General features: G+C 38.5%; 1 protein-coding gene across 1 annotated transcript in view; it reads left to right on the top strand.

The window, feature by feature from the left end:
* Window positions 1-17,204, top strand: part of DLGAP2 (discs, large (Drosophila) homolog-associated protein 2) — a 100,004-nt gene that overhangs the window by 18,475 nt on the left and 64,325 nt on the right. The window contains exon 3 of the mRNA XM_010009401.1: window positions 13,985-14,196. Within this exon, the coding sequence (XP_010007703.1) occupies window positions 13,985-14,196 (212 nt within the window). The remainder of the gene's footprint in view (window positions 1-13,984; window positions 14,197-17,204) is intronic.

Below are 17,204 nucleotides of genomic sequence, written 5' to 3'. Positions count from 1 at the left end.
GTGAAACACCGAATTCACAAACTAACCTGGTTATGGCTAAGCTTTAGATCAAGCCCAGTGGCAAGTCTAGGGAGTACATTACTGACAGAGTAATTGTTTTATGCTTTTAGTTTATTGGGATGAGTATAGAAAGGGATTTTCATCCAGTAATGAGGAATGTTCATCCACTGGTGGGTTCATCCATCTTAAAATCTAGGAGAAGTGAATTTAAATTTTTGCTGAGACTTTATGATCTTTGGTTTAAAGCCCTTTTGCAACTAGGATAGTAGCCATTCCCTATTCACCGGGATCCTATAATGGAAATCTTTTAAGACTTGAGTGCTCAGTTACGACCATAAAGAATCTATAGTCCTGTCCAAAGCAATAATACCAGGAATTCTATAACAGGAATAGTCTCATTACAAAATAACAAAATAAAATATATGTTCTGCAGAATCTGAATATGCCATTCAGACCATAGATATCCTTCAGACTGAGTGGATGGCTTATTCACTAGCCCAAGGTCAGCAAACAAATTAAAGGGAGCCCACTCTGTCAATGTCATAACTAAATGCTTAGTTTTGAAACTTCTACTTTGAGGGATGCTGTGCTGTCACACTGTAGTCATTAAGACCAGAGATATAAGTTTCATTATTAGCTCTGCCATGAACTTTCTCTCTGACCCAGGAAATGTAATTTGTTAATCGCTGCACACTTCAATTACTCTATCTGCAAAACTGAGGAGGGATATTTAACTTTTCTTATGGCAATGTAAGAAGCATCAACTAGGAAAGGTAGAGAAACATGTCAGGATCCCAGATAGTTAGTATAGTTTACTAGCCAGGATAGTTTACTGCCTTGCTCCAGAATAATTATAAATGAGAATTCAAGAGATTATGAAGTTGATTATGCAGCAGAGATGCACAAATGAACAGATTAGTGTAAAACCCTAGGCCCTTTACAGGATCTCTGTGTTTATGGCATTAGACAACATGATACTAAAAGACATTTCTCCCAAGTGATGTCAGCTATATATTTTTAAATTTGTTTTAAAGCAAAGAAATTATAGTCCTTATATATGGATACACAAATATGAACCATAATAATAAAAATTCATTTACTATGTTTATATATTAATAGTATAAATGTGTAATATATATATTATATATGTAATATATATATGGCTTTTATTCTGTTACCTTGTTATATAGAATCATAGAATGGTTTAGGTTTAGGCTGGAAAGGACCTTAAGGTCATCTTGTTCCAACCCCCCTGCTATGGGCAGGGACACCACACACTAGATCATGTCACCTATATGAAGATTCACTGTACTCAACTCACTTTTTTACCTACTGGTAGCCTTCTTGATATTTTTTCTTTCAATGCTCATATCAATTATTGCTACTTCTGTTTTCCACTGAAGAGTTTTGATAGACAAACTCCCAAACTGGAAGACCATGGCAGTGTCTTAGACATGTGCTTGAGACCATGTTTTCTGTGTTGTGTTTCTGAGCTTTCATTTTGTCTTCTACAGTAATTACTGAGCTCCTTTTTCCTTAAAACTGAAACTCTGAAGAGTGAACAAAGGAAATTTCTTTCTAAGAAGGGAGCTTCTACCAAATGCAGATACCTGAAAACAGGAGATGGGAAAAGGGGTTTTGAAGGTGTCTGCACATTGTATGCTTAAGTCATGTCCTACAGTTGAAAGCAGATATTTCTTTAACCTGGTAAATCTCCAAATTCAGTCTCTTTGAGCTCCTGTCTCACAGTTTTACATTCCCTGCTCCTCCACAGATGGTCACTGCAGGTGGGCAATCTCTTGGATGGATAGGATGCTGTTGGAAGTTAGAGGTGATTCAGTCAGCGTGCCTTGCTCCAGCATGGGTGTTCATCTAACCCTGAAGTGAACTGTTTCAGAGAATTAATAGAAATAAAGCTGCATAAAATAGTGATTATTTTTCTCATCTAAAGCTTGGATCAGATTTGCACCACTTCTGTCACAGTGGAGGCGGTGCGAACATACAGAAAGAAAGGAGAGGAGATGAGTGGGAAGCGTCTTTGAACTCTATCTCATTGTTAAATTAACTTAGCTGTAATGTGAACCAGACGGTCAACTGGCATCACAAGAGTAGAGAGCAGCCACTTATAACTGTACGCTAATAACATTTATCAGTTCTCATGAATGATTAGCAACAGGTTTTATGTATGAGCCTTTAATTTCTGTTTTGAATGCAGATAAATTGAGCTACAACTGCATTTCTGGGCACCAAACTCTTCTGTAATCTCACTCAGCAGGCAGAATAGCCTAAGTAGATCACACATGCAGTAAAGCACGCTTTTGTAGAGTTTTAGCTATAGCAGCTGCTGCTGTTTTCCATGTCATTTTAATTTTAATATAAAATATGTTAAAAAAAGATAAATGAGTTGTGAGATCTCTTCTGTCTTCGTCAGCTGTTTTGGCTAATTAAGTTCAACACATATACAGTGCAATGACTTTGATTAATTTCACTCTGAGTACTAGTGAGGAGCAAAAATTTTTCAACATAAAAAATGGATATGAACTAGATAACTATGCTAAAATGATGAACGCAAAAGTGTCGCTTACAGTTTCCAGAACTAAAATACCTGTTAAAGAAAAGTAATTCCTACAATAAAGCCCAAAGACTGGCAAGAGCATAGCACACACCATCACTGAAGTTCTGGAGCACAGTGCTATGTGTCACTGATTAATATTCCTTCCTCAGCCATTCAACAGCCTGTGAAGCAGCAAGCAAGCAAGGTAAACATACCATAAGGTACTGTGAATGAATCAGCACTAAAATAACATGTTGTTCTAAAAATGGCTTCAGCCCACTCCTGTCTTCCTAGCACATTTAAGTACTAGCGTCATCCTTTACAGCAGTGGAACTGCTAAGCATGTGGGTAATAATGTCAGCTGTGTACTCTACAGAATGAAAGAAAAGCACAAGAATTGGTCTCTTAAAAAAAGAAAAAGAAAAAAAGCAGTAGTTTCAGCAAGGCTCTTTGCTGGTATAACTTATGCCTACATGGAGAAGAGCTTTCAGGACAAGCTAATGGATGGATAGGCATTAAACCCTCAGTTACATTTTTCCAGGAACTCTGCTGGGGACAGGACAGATTCCCACAAACAAGACCATTGCCCTTGAGAAGCATGCTACTGCTTTGCACTCTCCCTCTGGTTTGCAAGGATGGATGGATTTGAACTCAATGCACCTTTCTCAGTACTTCATCTTTGTGAAACTAGGTTGTTTTCTTGACATAAATCATAGAATCATAGAATGGTTTGGGTTAGAAGGGACCTTAAAGATAAAACCCATATATGAACTACAGAAACTACATCCAATACTCTAACAACTGATGCATACTGTGGAGTTAGCCAGAGCTAGCAGAGTCTGGATACTAGCATCCCATTCACTACCACCCACACTGTCTTCACAATGATTTACGGCCAGCCACCACTGCAGAATTAAATGGCTTGTTTCCACAGCAGGAAAAGCTAGTATAGATAGCAGGGTATCTGGGTGGTCTGCATCCTAAATCAGCATGGACATATGCTGTACCATTTTGATTTCTACAGCCTCTTACAGTCCCACAAGGATGTCTCAGCTAGCCCTGTGCCCTCCCAGTCAGGAGTGCAAGAGACCTGTAATAATAAGGAAAATGGTGGGACAGTTAATGCCCCACAGCCTATTCACAGTGTTAATGTCAGCCTGCAACTTCTGGTGTAGCATCTGGGGCCACTCTGTGGAGTTATTCCCCAGGTCAGTAAGGGTGTAATCCTCCTATACAGTGCAGCAAGCTCAGCCACTTGTACTTGTTCCTTGTAATGCTCTCTCCCCCATCATATCTGAGGTATTGCACTTAGGATTTTAAGAACATTAATAAAAAGGAGTTAATACAGCTGACACTTCCCTGTATTTACAGAATGCTAATGGTTTTGTGTGTCAGAAAACCCAGAGAATACTTCTTAAATATCATTTCCAAGGAGAAAAGAAGGAGGGGGAAAAAATTAAAAGGAAGAAAATGAATACATTCAATGAATGATGGTGTAAAACTCTGTTCAAACAGTTGTCTCAGTTACTGGTATCTTGAATTAATGTGTTAATCAGTGATACAACAGTGTACTGCTCCCATGCCCATGTACACTCATATTGACTGAAATTAATTGCTGAAGCTTTTTTCCAAACAAGAGTAGAAAGATTTCTGAGTTAGTATTTTCTAAAAGCTGCCAAAACAAGTCCCTATAACCATTGATATGTCAAAGCTCAGAGTAGAAAAGGGAGGCCGTGATCCCACTGCCCTTTAATCAGGGGGAATTGTCCTCCTTTACAACATTAGTACAGTGTGTTGCCAAATTGTTTTTCAGCATTCACTTCACTGAAGCTGAAGGTTGACCTTTGGAATTGTTACTCAAAGGTGTTGCTGGGTCTGAAGAAGTTTTCAGCCAGGAGTAACTTATTATTTTATACACTCAGGCCAGTCACATCTATCAAACAAGACTGCCAGGAACGTGGACTCATGGCTATAATGACTGCAGGCTTGCTGCCTAGGGCAGACTCAGATCCTCTCCTGAGCAGTCTATGCTATTTTTTCTGCAAGGAGGTGACCATAAAAATATTGAAGCATTCATAAATGTTGCTTTGGTTTTCTTTTTGCCTTCTGGTTTTGGCCATCTCACGATGCTGTGGCTAAAGGTTGGTTGTTAAAGTGGAGTCACAGGTGTGTTTAAATGGCTGAATGTCTGTATGGACAAGGTACTAATAATAGTGCCCTACTACTTCTGGCAGGGCAACTGGTCTTTTGAAAAGTGTGTAGATAGTTAAGTGTTACCTAGTAGGCAGACAGGGAAAAAATACTCATTTTACTCTGTAAGATAAATAGAGTCATCTGGAGTGAACTATTCAAACCTTAATCAATCATCAGTTAAAATGAGAACAATGAATGAAAGACAAATATATATATGTTATATAGCCTTTAAAATTATTTATGTTTTAAAGACATGCACTGTTTTTTCAGTCGTAGCCGTATAACAAATAGAAAAAAAAAAAAAGAAAGATGATATCATTTCCTGCTTAGACTAAATAAGACACTGTTTAGTACAGGCCACCTTTTGGGTTTGCCCTGGTGTGCTGCTTTAGCCCTGTCTAGCCCTGTAATACCTCTGCAACACTGGAGTCCTTACTACATCTGCAATCTCTGTGGTTTAGAGGTGGTGTGCCTTGTAATTATGTTGGGAGCCCCTCTCCTTTCTTTAAGGGAATTTTTGTCTCTTATTCTATATTTCTGGGACCATGAATGGTCTGTGGGGTCTTGCCGCACTCATGCAGGTAATGATAAGGTAACAACTCTGAAGTGCCTGCAATGGTAAAGGCAAAGATATTTCCAGGGGGACCTACTGGTGATTTTGGCTGACAGGTCATGCGATGTTGAGAGTCTAGTCTGAAGAGGCTGATGACACTTCATTTTCCCATTTCTGAAAATGGCAGGTAACCCCCCTCACCCCGCCTCCCCGAGCAGGAGCGTCTGTCTCATGCATTCTGAGAACCTTGTCTCCCACAGGTTCATCAGTCACAAAAACCAGGCTATTTTTCTTCATTGTGCTGTGCAGATAGCTGGGCTCCATTCGCTCTGCAAATGTGGTTCAGGCAATTCAGTTTACCTCTCCCAAAAATATCACAGAGTTACAGAATCATAGAATAGTTTGGGTTGGAAGGGACCTTCAAAGTTCATCTAGTCCAACCCCCCCTGCAATGAGCTGGAACATCTTCAACTAGATCGGGTTGCCCAGAACCACATCCAGCCTGGCCTTGAATGGCTCCAGAGATGGCACACCTACCACCTCTCTGGGCAACCTGTGCCAGGATTTTACCACTCTCATTATAAGGAATTTTTTCTCACATCCAGCCTGATGTGAGATGTCCCCTCTTTTAGTTTTAAACCACCATCCCTCATCCTATCGCAACAGATCCTGCTAAAAATCTCTCCCCATCTTTCTTATAAGCCCTTTTTAAGAACTGAAAGGTTGCAATAAGGTCTTCTGGAATGTTCTCTTCTCCAGGCTGAAGAACTCCAACTGTCTCAGCCTGTCTTCATAGAAGAGGTGCTCCAGCCCCCTGATCATTTTTGTGGCCCTCCTCTGGACCTCCTCCAACAGGTCTTTAGCCTTTTAATGCTTGGCTTTAGCAGAATTTGCACTGTAGTTAAATTAATTCAATTTATAGTAAAATATGTAAAGGAAAATGCAGCTATAAGATGGCCCCAAAAGGCAAAGAAAAAAACTGAGTGCATGACTATGCCAAATTAATTGGCAAAAATGTCGCACTTTGTGGCAAGCAGGTTTTGGTCTTTGGTGCTTCTGTGGACCTCCATTATTAAAAGAATTGCAACCTTATGCTGTATCTATGCTATCAAACTGCATAGTGTCAGGATAGTTTCCTTAGCACTGCCTCCTGATCTTCTGTGCTGTTATGTGGTTCAGCCTGCCCTGGACACTGTTTTCATCCAAGCCAGCCTAAACAATTCCTGTGTTCAGTTCAGGACTTGGCACAGTCCAGGGACAGTTCCTCGTAGTCACAGTGGTTGCAGGCAAAGATTCCTCAATAGCATGGATGTGGAATCCTGCAGGCCAGCTGACCTCCAGGCATTGACAGTGAGTCTCCACTAAGGTATGCACAGCCCTGAGGTAATCACCATACCACGTTCATCCTTGCTTGGTAGTACTGATGATTGTGCAGCTGGAGTAACTCACCAGTTCTGCTGAAAACTTATCTTTGCTTATATTTATTTTAGTTCTGAAGGTAATTTTCCAGGCAGCACTCTAAGACACTTCACCATTACTAGCATTGCTAGAAAAGGTGAACACTGCTTAAGGAAAACCTGCCCTGCTTAAATTGATGGTAATATAATTTTAAAGTGGCTTAAGCTGACCATGAAGCAGCATCCTGAGTCACTTACGAAAAAAACAGCCAACTGGAACCCAGGTTTCTTAGTTGAATCCCTACTGGGTTTGTGTCTTAGGTTGAGAGGCTAGGTTCCCTTTCAAGTATAGGCAAAGCCCTCCCTTTATTCCAAGCTCATTTCATATCAAAGTTCTGGCACAAGATCTCAGTGAACTCCAAGCTTAGCAGGCTAAAATCAGTTACAGTGTGGATAAGCCCACCACTGCCATCTGACTGCCCTTTGCTCCACCTTATCAAAACAGCGCAGAATCCAGAGAGTCCCAGAGGGACCCAGCAACATAGCAGAGGATTTGCGGGTGGCTGTATTGCAAGGGTCTTTGCCAGCAATATGAGCACAGCAGGTCATGACGTGGGAATTTGGCCAACATTCATCCAAACAGTATAAACAAAGCCCCAGATTCCTGGAAACACTATTTACAGTGTTCAGCCATGCTCAGATTACATGTTGCTGGAGAACCAGCTAGGAAACATGGTGGTGGTTGGTTTTTTTTTTTTGAGTTCATCATTGTTGAGATATGAGTTATAGAGTATTATTTAAATGATAAGAACACTGTTCTCTAGAAAATACAGTAGTGGCCAAGCAATCTTGAATGCACTGGACAGAAGTCTTCTTTTCATCAAGGCTCAGTTAGCTTTTCATGTGTAGCTTTGAACTACACGTGAAAAGATAAAATCAGGCAGTAAATAATGCTGGTTCTGGTTTGTCTATTTGCACATCTCCCAGCTAGAATATTACGTTTGTGTTCTGTGATCTGCATGGGTGGCCAGTCCATTCCCAACTCCCAAATTCCTGAATTCATGTTGCTTTCAACCTAGTGTAAAACATACATTGTTTAGGATCTGTGTGATTTTATTCCTCGTCCTGTTGTACTATGGCTGTTCATAGCAAAGCCTGAAGAGAAGAGGTGGCAAGGCAAGATGCCTCTTGTTTTCTCAGATTAGCTCCTGCTGTGATGGACAATGTCAACAGACTTTCGGGGAATGCTGCAAGAACTCTCTGTGCTTCTGAGCTGTCAAGCAGTTAAGGGAGTAGCAGATGGCATGTGAATATTAAAGCTAATTACAAGGATTAGCATTGTTAGTGGTGGGGAGTCGTCCCTGGTATATTTGTAGAGATTTTTGAATGGCTACATTGTATAATTCATATTCTTAAAAAAATAAATAAACAGATTAAAAGAAACGCAGAAAAAAACTAGTCCAAAATGTGCACTAAGAATGATGTTGAGATACAGACACAAGGTTAGCTACTGAGGAAACAAAGTTTTATATTCAGATAGACCTATAGGGTCTAGGGTCCACAGCCAGTAAAAAAGATAATGTCATTAGTGTCATTAACTTCAAAAGAACATCCTAGTAATTGGTCAGTGTTCCTTCTCCAGCAAAATTTCTGAAAACATGGGAGGTTCAGCTCCCACCTCCCATTATAATATCAAGGAAACTTTCTACCATGCTAAAAAGCATTTCTGTCTGCCTTGCAAGATTGACATCTACTTATATCTACTTGCAGTGGTGCACAAAGGCTGGTTTTCTGAGGCTCCTTGAAGAAGGTGCAATTTAGGAGAAAATGTCTTAACTACATTTTAGATTGTGTCCTTCTACTTTTTTCATTTTCATGTCATCTTCTTAACCAGGCCAAGAAAGCATAAAATTACAAAAATTATATACCTACTACATAGTGTTTCATATCTTATCCTTCTTTATATCATCTGTAGTCTAATTTCATCCACAGACAGCTTCTGCTAGTAAAATGTGAAATTTATATTTCTAAAATATGATTTAGGTCAGAATGAATATTTCAGTGCATCTTACATCTGCATGCTAATTAAAGTTCACAGGACTTCTATGAGGTAGGTAATCCTCATTTTAACCTTTGAGAATGAGAAATATGAAGAAGTGATAGTCAGGTCCCTGGGCTGAAGCCATATGTTTAGAAATGTTTCATTCTAGATAGTAAAGTGATATGCCAGATTTTAAGCAGGTAAGTAGTTTAGTGGTGGAACACCTTTAAAATTATGGAAGCTGGGAATACATGCCATAGAAGTGGATGGAACAACAGGAGCAGATCTGTTTCAAAATGACAGTGAATGTTGCTCATTTGACTTTTTTAGCTAAATACTAAACTGAAATAAAAAAAACTTGAATTAACAGCAGTCAAAGTCTGGAATGATGAACATTTCATTGGTTCTTCCAATTTTGACATACAAAATTGGGTGTTCGCACTGCTAGCACTAGTTCCTGCATGGAAGCCTAGATTATCTATCTCTGATTAGATATAAGGAAAAACCTTTTTTCTTACCGAGTGTGGTCAAACATTGGAACATGGAACTGCCTAGAGAAGTTGTGGAGCCTCTATATTTGGAAACATTCAAAACCCAGCTGTTGCTGAACTTGACCATGCTTTGATCAGGAGGCTGGACTAGAGCCCTCCAGAGTCCCTTCCAACCTCAGTGATTCCATGATTCTTAGCTTGCTCTGGAGGTTTGGTGAATTCATCCCTGTTTTCCCTGACAACATGCTGTTACTTGCACACAGACTCTGCAATCTGAGAATCAGGGGACAAATTTACTACCAAAGTCCAGTCAGGGGTCCAAAATCCTTTTCTTCTGAAAGGTCTAATCTGAGCACAACCAAGACACCCAACAGGAAGGACTTTTAACAAAAACCATAAGGATAGTGACTCTTTCTAAAACAAGGACATTTGTTTTCACAGTAGCAAAGTTTCTAGAATACCCACTGTGAAGATGTAAGTTCAGTTTCTTCCTTAGCCTGTACAGGGTCAAACCCTCATCTTCTCAGTTCCCCAAACTGCATTCTGAGCAGGAGGCTGTAAGACAATTTGGAGTAAAGGCACTTCTTTCTAACTAAGCTCCCTCACTCCAGGTAAGTGTCCAGATCACAAGTCTTCAACACACCCTTTCTTATACATGAAGACCTTCTAACCAGCCTTCCCCAGGCAGTCTGTTGGTGTTCCCTGAAAAGGCCATGAGCTACAAAAAAAGGAGGAGAAAATGCTAGTTTATTTATCAACCCTAAATATTCTTCTTCCCAAGCACTGCTATTGATTAGTAGGTGAAAAATAACATCTCCCACTTCCACAGCCATTTCATCATGGAAATGAAGAATAAGGCAGCTCAATTCTTTGGAAAAAAATCTCAATTTGTTCTATCAGAATATAGTTTTAGGTTGTGAATGGGAAATTACAGAAGGGCCTTTCTACTGCCTGTAATCAGATACAATGAACCCAAGAAAGGAGAAGTGCTTTTCATTTTGGTTGCTAACTACAGGGACCTTTTGGATGCTACTCTGTAGGAGATAACTCTTCTAAGTGCCTTTTATGGGGAATTTAGGATCCTTCCTGAGGTTCTGGATGTCACTGTCAGGATCAGCACCATAAATTGTACAAAGTTTTAGGTACCAGGGTCTTTAATAAATTTGGTGCTAGGTGACTAATGTAAGGTTTCACACTGAGTCAGTAGCAGAACAATTAAAACATCCCAAATATCCTGAAGCTGTTTGTGCTCCTCACAGCAACAGTACATGAAATTTATGAAAGAGACTCATCGTTCTCTGTAATAATTATAACCAAATCAGCAGCCGGTGACAAAAATTAAATGAAAAGATCCAGTCCTTGTCAGATCATTGTCTTACAAAAAGAAATTCACATGGTAACATGCAGTCTAACTCCTCTGTGGAAAGAAACTACACATACAAGGATTCATGTTAACATCTAGAACAGGAGGAAGGCCTTTTTAGATGTTATAAATATCAGCATTCATCACTATATGCAAGTAGATAATTAGGGTAATTATTCCAAATTAGCAGCTGCAAGCCCTGCAGATGGGGATTTCAGGGACTGGTAACTATTGTAAGAAAGCATTTCTGCAAGCTGCAAAGCCCTTTTCATGTTCTGGAAAATACACACGTAATGACCCTCACACATGCTGTTAAATATTTTTGTTAATATTTCAAAATAAAAATCTTTCCTGCCCTAGTGTAATACTTCTGCTTTTCTTTAAAGCTGTGCTGGGGTCTGCAGTGGCCTGGATTTGGGAAGATTTTTCCAAGTATTTAATCTATCATCTGAAGTAAATGATGAACGAAGCTGAGCTGAGACTCAAATTTTGCTTTGCTATTCTCAAACTATGAGGAGAAACAATGTCAAGGGTCCTTTCATTGGCCTTTGAAGACAGCAAAAGGGCTGCAGCTGTTTTCCGAGGCTTTGCATGAAACCTTCTGAGAGAACACATTGTCAAACTTGCTTGCCAGGATCCAGAAGCATTTTGCTTGTGTTCATTGTATTCTGCTCCTTTGAATGGCTCAAGGGTAAAAAGATACACATATTTTAATTGTGAATAATGGTTTTTTTCAACCATAAATGCTTCTGTGATAGTCAACAAGTTACTCTGATTAGAAAGGGATTCTTGGTGCATCTGTGTGAGTACACCACAAGCACAAATGGAGTGGGGCTTTTTCAGTTTTTAGCTCTTACGAGAATTCATTTAACTTACGAATTCAAAAAGCAAATTCAGAAAGCAAAAGAAATGTAATCAACAAAAAACAGTAAGGCACATAACTAAGATATGTCCTCACGAAGCTCCTTATCACAGTGAAGAAACGTATTTTTTTAGATACTTTAATGTAAAAAATCAGTCATTTCTATCTTTTAAAATAAGATTTTGACTTCAATCAGCAAATAAGCCTCTATTTACTCATTTAAATCAGTCCTTATCTAGTTACTTGAATGTGGCATTTCAGACAAAAGAAAGTTGAGAAACTAATAATTTTTTTGCATTTGAGTAAAAGTTTATTGATCAGTGTCTTTTTGAACTTTCTGTTTAATTATCTTTAAGCTAAAATGAAGGAAAGAAATTTCAAGCCAAAATAATTATTCTATGAAAATGTTATGAAATTGTTGGGGAAAAATAAAAGCACCACCCCACACAATAGTAAGACTGCACATAATACTTCTGCTTTAAGCTTTAGGACAGAAAATTCAACAGTATAGCTTTCAGTGGGCCCATGTAGACTCCAGTAAATGCTTCTTCACTGTTTGGATTTTGGTTTTACTTATGCTGACATGCAACTAATAAACAAGATTTAAAAGTGAGAGTATGTTTGTATTATATAAATTACTTTCTTAATACAGCAATCTCATTCAGATTTTTACCATTAATTCTGTTGCCAGCTGCAGATAACAAAAAAGAAAGCTCAAGGAATTACGTTTATTTTGTACAGTGTAGGAACCTGGCTATTACAACTATCACTACATGTAAATACCTTTGGGGACTTCTAAAATCTCAAAAAACCTTCCTCCAACATTAATCTTATGCATACTAGGTCTTAGAAAAGAAATTAGGATGGTGTATTGCATTTACAGGTTTCAAGTTTGGGAAGATTTTCATGCTTCCTTCCTAACCACGATCCAAACCTGAATAATATGAGAAGTTTGTTTCTTTGCATGATCTAACCCATATATCATTTAGATTCATGCTCTGTCCTATTACTTCATGTAAAACTCATATTTTTTTTTGTCTGATATTTCTCTCTAACATTTTTCTGATCTGTGCAATCTGTTTCATCTCTTCTCACCTGACTTCATCTCCCATCTCCCTTTTTTTCTCCTGAGCTTGTTTCTTTAATGTAACATCTTTACTCATTCGCCTCCTTTTGAAACTTCATTTTCTGCTTGATCCCTTTTTGGGACTCAAAACACCAAGTCTGTTCACCTAGTGTGTGGCTAATTCATGTATTCTGACAGGGCAGTAAAAATGTCAGGCAGATTATGTTAGTTATTTAAATAGATCCCCAAGACTGATGAAACCAGTGGGAGCATTTGCTTCAGCTCTGCAGTGAACTCTGTCTGTAGAAGGTCTCAAACGTGTTTGATTTGAAAGTCTTTATTATACACCCTGTTTTGAAGAAACTCCTTAGTATATTTTTAACTGGAAGTTCAGATTTATAGTGTATTGGTAAATAATGCTATTGTACTGTTTAATATATATGAAGTCATTAGGCTGATAAAGGATTGGATGTTGCCAAGCTCATCAGCCCTGGTCCACTGATGTACTCTGTCACATCCTTCTTTTTAACCATAGGTCATTATAATGAATTTCAGAGAGTTGCTTATAGGCTTTAAATTAAGTAAATGCTTAAGTGTGTTTCTGGATTACGACCAGCAGCTTGGAAGAGTAAAGAAAAAAACCAAAGAATCAGCAATACCGGCAGAGACAGTCTTGCTGAGTTTATCTATAAGTTTTATAACAAGGCTGATTTCACTTTGGATTAGAAAATCTACTCCTCCTCAATTGTCTGCCAACTTGTGTTGCAGAGAGATATCCATCCACCAGCTGTGGATCATCTGACTACCAATCTTACTACTTGAAAAACACCTCAACTACATGAAAGCAGCCTCAATCAAATGTATTAATAAGTAACTGGCTAGGTTCCTGGTATATTACAGCCTTGATGAGATATTTTGCAGTTTGAAATAAGAAAAAAGACAAATTGCCATACTTGGGGGTTTTTTGTCCACAGAAGTTTGTCCTGAATCAGAATCCTATCCATTTATGCCAAAATCACTGCTTACTTTAAGTAAAATCATGCACCTTCCTGAAAAGCAGCTGAAGACTAAGAAGACTTGATAAAAGACTTTGAAGTGCTCATCTTTTAATTAGTTTTAGGTCTGAAACACCTGACTAACTTGCTGTTATCAGCTGAAAATCTGTGTGTAAACTTTTAAGAGGCTAAGATATAAGCTAAGCTACTTCCTGAAATTTAGAGCATGTCTACAGATACATATTGCAGCTCAGATCACAACCCATGACTTGATTGTTCCTTAGATTCCAGTATTTATAAACTGAAATTTTCTAATCTTGAAGTTGGAATTACATTTCCAAATCATTTGGGGACCTTAGAAATTTCTAAGTGATCTGTTTCTGAAGAATAAAAAAATGACGTGTCTTTGTAAAATGACAAATTAAAGAATAATGCACATTTCACATGTGAATTTTATGGTCTTCATTAGGTACCTCAGGATGAATGGGGAGGATACCCAGCTGGTGGTAAAGATGAAGAGATCCCCTGCAGAAGAATGAGAAGTGGGAGCTATATTAAGGCCATGGGAGATGAAGAAAGTGGAGACTCTGATACTAGTCCCAAGACATCACCAAAATTAACAGTTCGACCAGAGTCGTTATTAAAATCCATTGGACAAAGACCACTGGGAGATCATCAAAAGTAAGTTTCATGTGCCATGTTATACACCTTTCTGAACATTGCCATGACTTGGGTAATATTTCTTTGTGTCTTACTGGTCAGCATCCCCGAGAAAATACGATGCTGTTGTTAAAAATCTAATTTTTGTGTCTTTGTTTTAAATTAGCTACAGTTTCTTGTGATTACTGGATGAAAACCTGCCATCTTCCTCCATCCATGTAACAAATCTGCTACTTCAGAAAGAGTTGGTTATGTTTACTGAAGAAAATATATGCATTTTTATCAAAAGTTTAAAATTCTGAATTTTTCATTGTTGAAGGATTGTTTTATAAGTCTTTGTTATTTCTTTGCTTTGTCTGAAATAGAAAATACACTCTCTTCTACACTAGGATAATATTATATATTTCAAATATATAATTCTATCATATATTTGGCATCTTATACCTTTTTTATCAGTACAGTGCTTTATGTATCAGCTATACTGTATCACACTCTAAACGTATTGCGGTGGGTGTTGTTTGACTGTTGGATTTTTTTTTTTCATTCTTATGATCTATAATATGGCCTATTAAATAACTAAAGAAAATTTTAAAACTACAGGAAAATATGTAGTTATGTATGGTTTTCTCCCTTTTGTCCTTTCAATATATCATTTTTTTTAACTACACTGTACATATATTTCTAAAGACATTTCCAAAGTGGTAGCCTGATTTCAAATCAACATCTTCTATTAATTTGACTGGGTATTTCTCACAGCTTAGAAAATTGATCTTTTTGCCTGGGAGGAACACATAAAATGAAGAAATTAAGAGTGAAACCTTCAATCAAAGTTGTTTATTGTTCTGTAGATAATACCATGTAGAGTATACCACCGTGACTCACCTTTTCTTAAAATAAAACAAAACAAAAACCTTAGGCAAAAATTCTTCCAGCTTAATTAAATTGAACTATTTACTTTGCAATCTAGAAAACCATCAAGTTTCACTATTACTGAAGAGAACAGTTTACGACTCTGTTGTTTCATATAGCTTGCTTGCACATCTCTGTATCCTCAATTCAGATGTACAGAGATGTCTTTACCATAAGCTGCTGTAAGATTTCTGAGACACTGTGAAACAAGACTAACAGGTTTCTGCTCTCCGTTGGCAACTGAAATCCAGGCAGGATACCCTAAGGCATCTCAGAGTGCCAGAGACCTATGTTTAGGCAACTAAGCCAAATTCTGAATGTGAATCTGAAAGATTTGCTAGAATATTAGTTCCAATGATGAAAATGTGGCCTATAATGTAAGTATTGCTGGCAGACCTGTACCTGGCTGATTTCCAATGATGAAAAGAAGAGCTCTTAATGGCAGTGGCTGGAGACAACATTTGAATTTTTTATATCCTCAATCATTGTATCTGGACTGAATTTTGGTTTTGAGGCATGCTGGTTACATCAATTGGTTCAGGCTGAATTTTTGAAAGTTCCCTAGGAAACAAAAAGGTGGTTAATTTTCAGCTTGTGAGTGTTTGTCAATGGTGATAGAGATCTTTCAGGATGAGGAGCCCATAATTTCTCAGCTGCAGTAGAGATGCATGGTGTGAATTTTTCACTCCTGGATTTTCTTGTAAATAGCTCTGAAAGCTGTGGGTCCTGCAAAAGGGCAATTATTCTGGTGGGATAAGATGTGCTAAGGGAGAGTGATCTAGCATCTGTGGCTTGTTAAGAGTGACCCTTCTGAAGGCAACAGAGGAAGAAGAGATGGTCGACTTTCCCAGACTTCTACACGTCAACCAGCTGTCTTCCTGCTGGTAAATTAAACATTTCCAGAACACAGATCTGAGTACAGAAACCTGACCATGTACACTGAGAGGGTTTTGGAGTAGTCATGGGCAAACATGTTGACTGGGTCTATTAGCACTGTCCCAAACACTGCCTGGCTGTGTTCTGGGCATTTGCATAGGCCAGGGATCATTTCCAGAAATCAGTTTGGTTGCAGCCATCCTGTTTTGGAGTGTATATCATGTCCATTCTAGTACCACAAACTAAAATATTTTCTCAGAGACAATTGTAACTTTCCAAATACTTAGACCAAATAAAATGTACTATTCTCTTCTGCTTTTTGTTTTCAGCTGTGGTTGGGCCTTCCACAGGTGAATGTAGATAACAGCACAAATTTTCCAGTGAGGTGGCAGGTCTCTGCCTGCCCTAGACCCCTACAGCGTATAAACAGACACAAGTATTCAAACAAAGAATATGTTTCAAAAAAAAAAAAAAGTCTCTCTGAACTGTTAACTCCTGAAGGCAGATGGTTATTAGTAGGTCAATACCAAATGCCTCTTCTGTCAATTTTCTGTTTATTGCAAATACACTGCTCAAAATATAATTGATTAAAACACAGGTGCAATGCTGACGCAGTATATTGGGGTTGACAGCTGTGCCTGTTCATGGTCCCAAAGGGTTTAATGGCATAGTTACCACTAACAGCAGGCAGAAAAGGAGGAAGCTTTTTGTAATACTGTGAAATATTATTAGAGGCTCTGTTGAGAATTTGTCACAAGCACTGCACTAGGAATAATTGAGCAGCCAGGCTGCTGCTGAGAAATATCTTTTAAATCCTCGGTTTTCCCTCAAACTGAGGGACAGCACCTTGAATCTGCCAGCCTACCATGCATGTATTTTTCCAGTGAAATTCAGGCAGAAATCTGACAATTATTCTGGTTCTTGTATGTCTGTCTTGAAAAAAATCTGTAAATTTCAGCTGTCCTAAAGCAGACAGAAAATGTCTTGTCTCACAGGAGTACAAAGGGCTGATCCTAAACATGGGTTTCACTACCAGCCATCTCCTTCCACAACATCTCTGTCTCCCTGTCACTGTGGTTACTTTAACATGTGGTGGATTTCTAGGAAGGATGTAGCAAGGGATGATGGTTAGGGAGCCTTCCATCCTCCTCCAGCATGGTTCAGCAATCCCATTACATGCCGAGTACCCTTTGTACAACTGATTCCACTGCGGAGGCAGAAGCCAAGATTTTGAACAGCATTCC

This window comes from Nestor notabilis, unplaced genomic scaffold (genome assembly GCF_000696875.1).
Source record: "Nestor notabilis isolate BGI_N333 unplaced genomic scaffold, ASM69687v1 scaffold5172, whole genome shotgun sequence".
NCBI classification, from domain to species: Eukaryota; Metazoa; Chordata; class Aves; order Psittaciformes; family Psittacidae; genus Nestor; species Nestor notabilis.
Note: the sequence above shows the minus strand (reverse complement) of the source record. Positions and strands in the feature narration are given on the sequence as shown.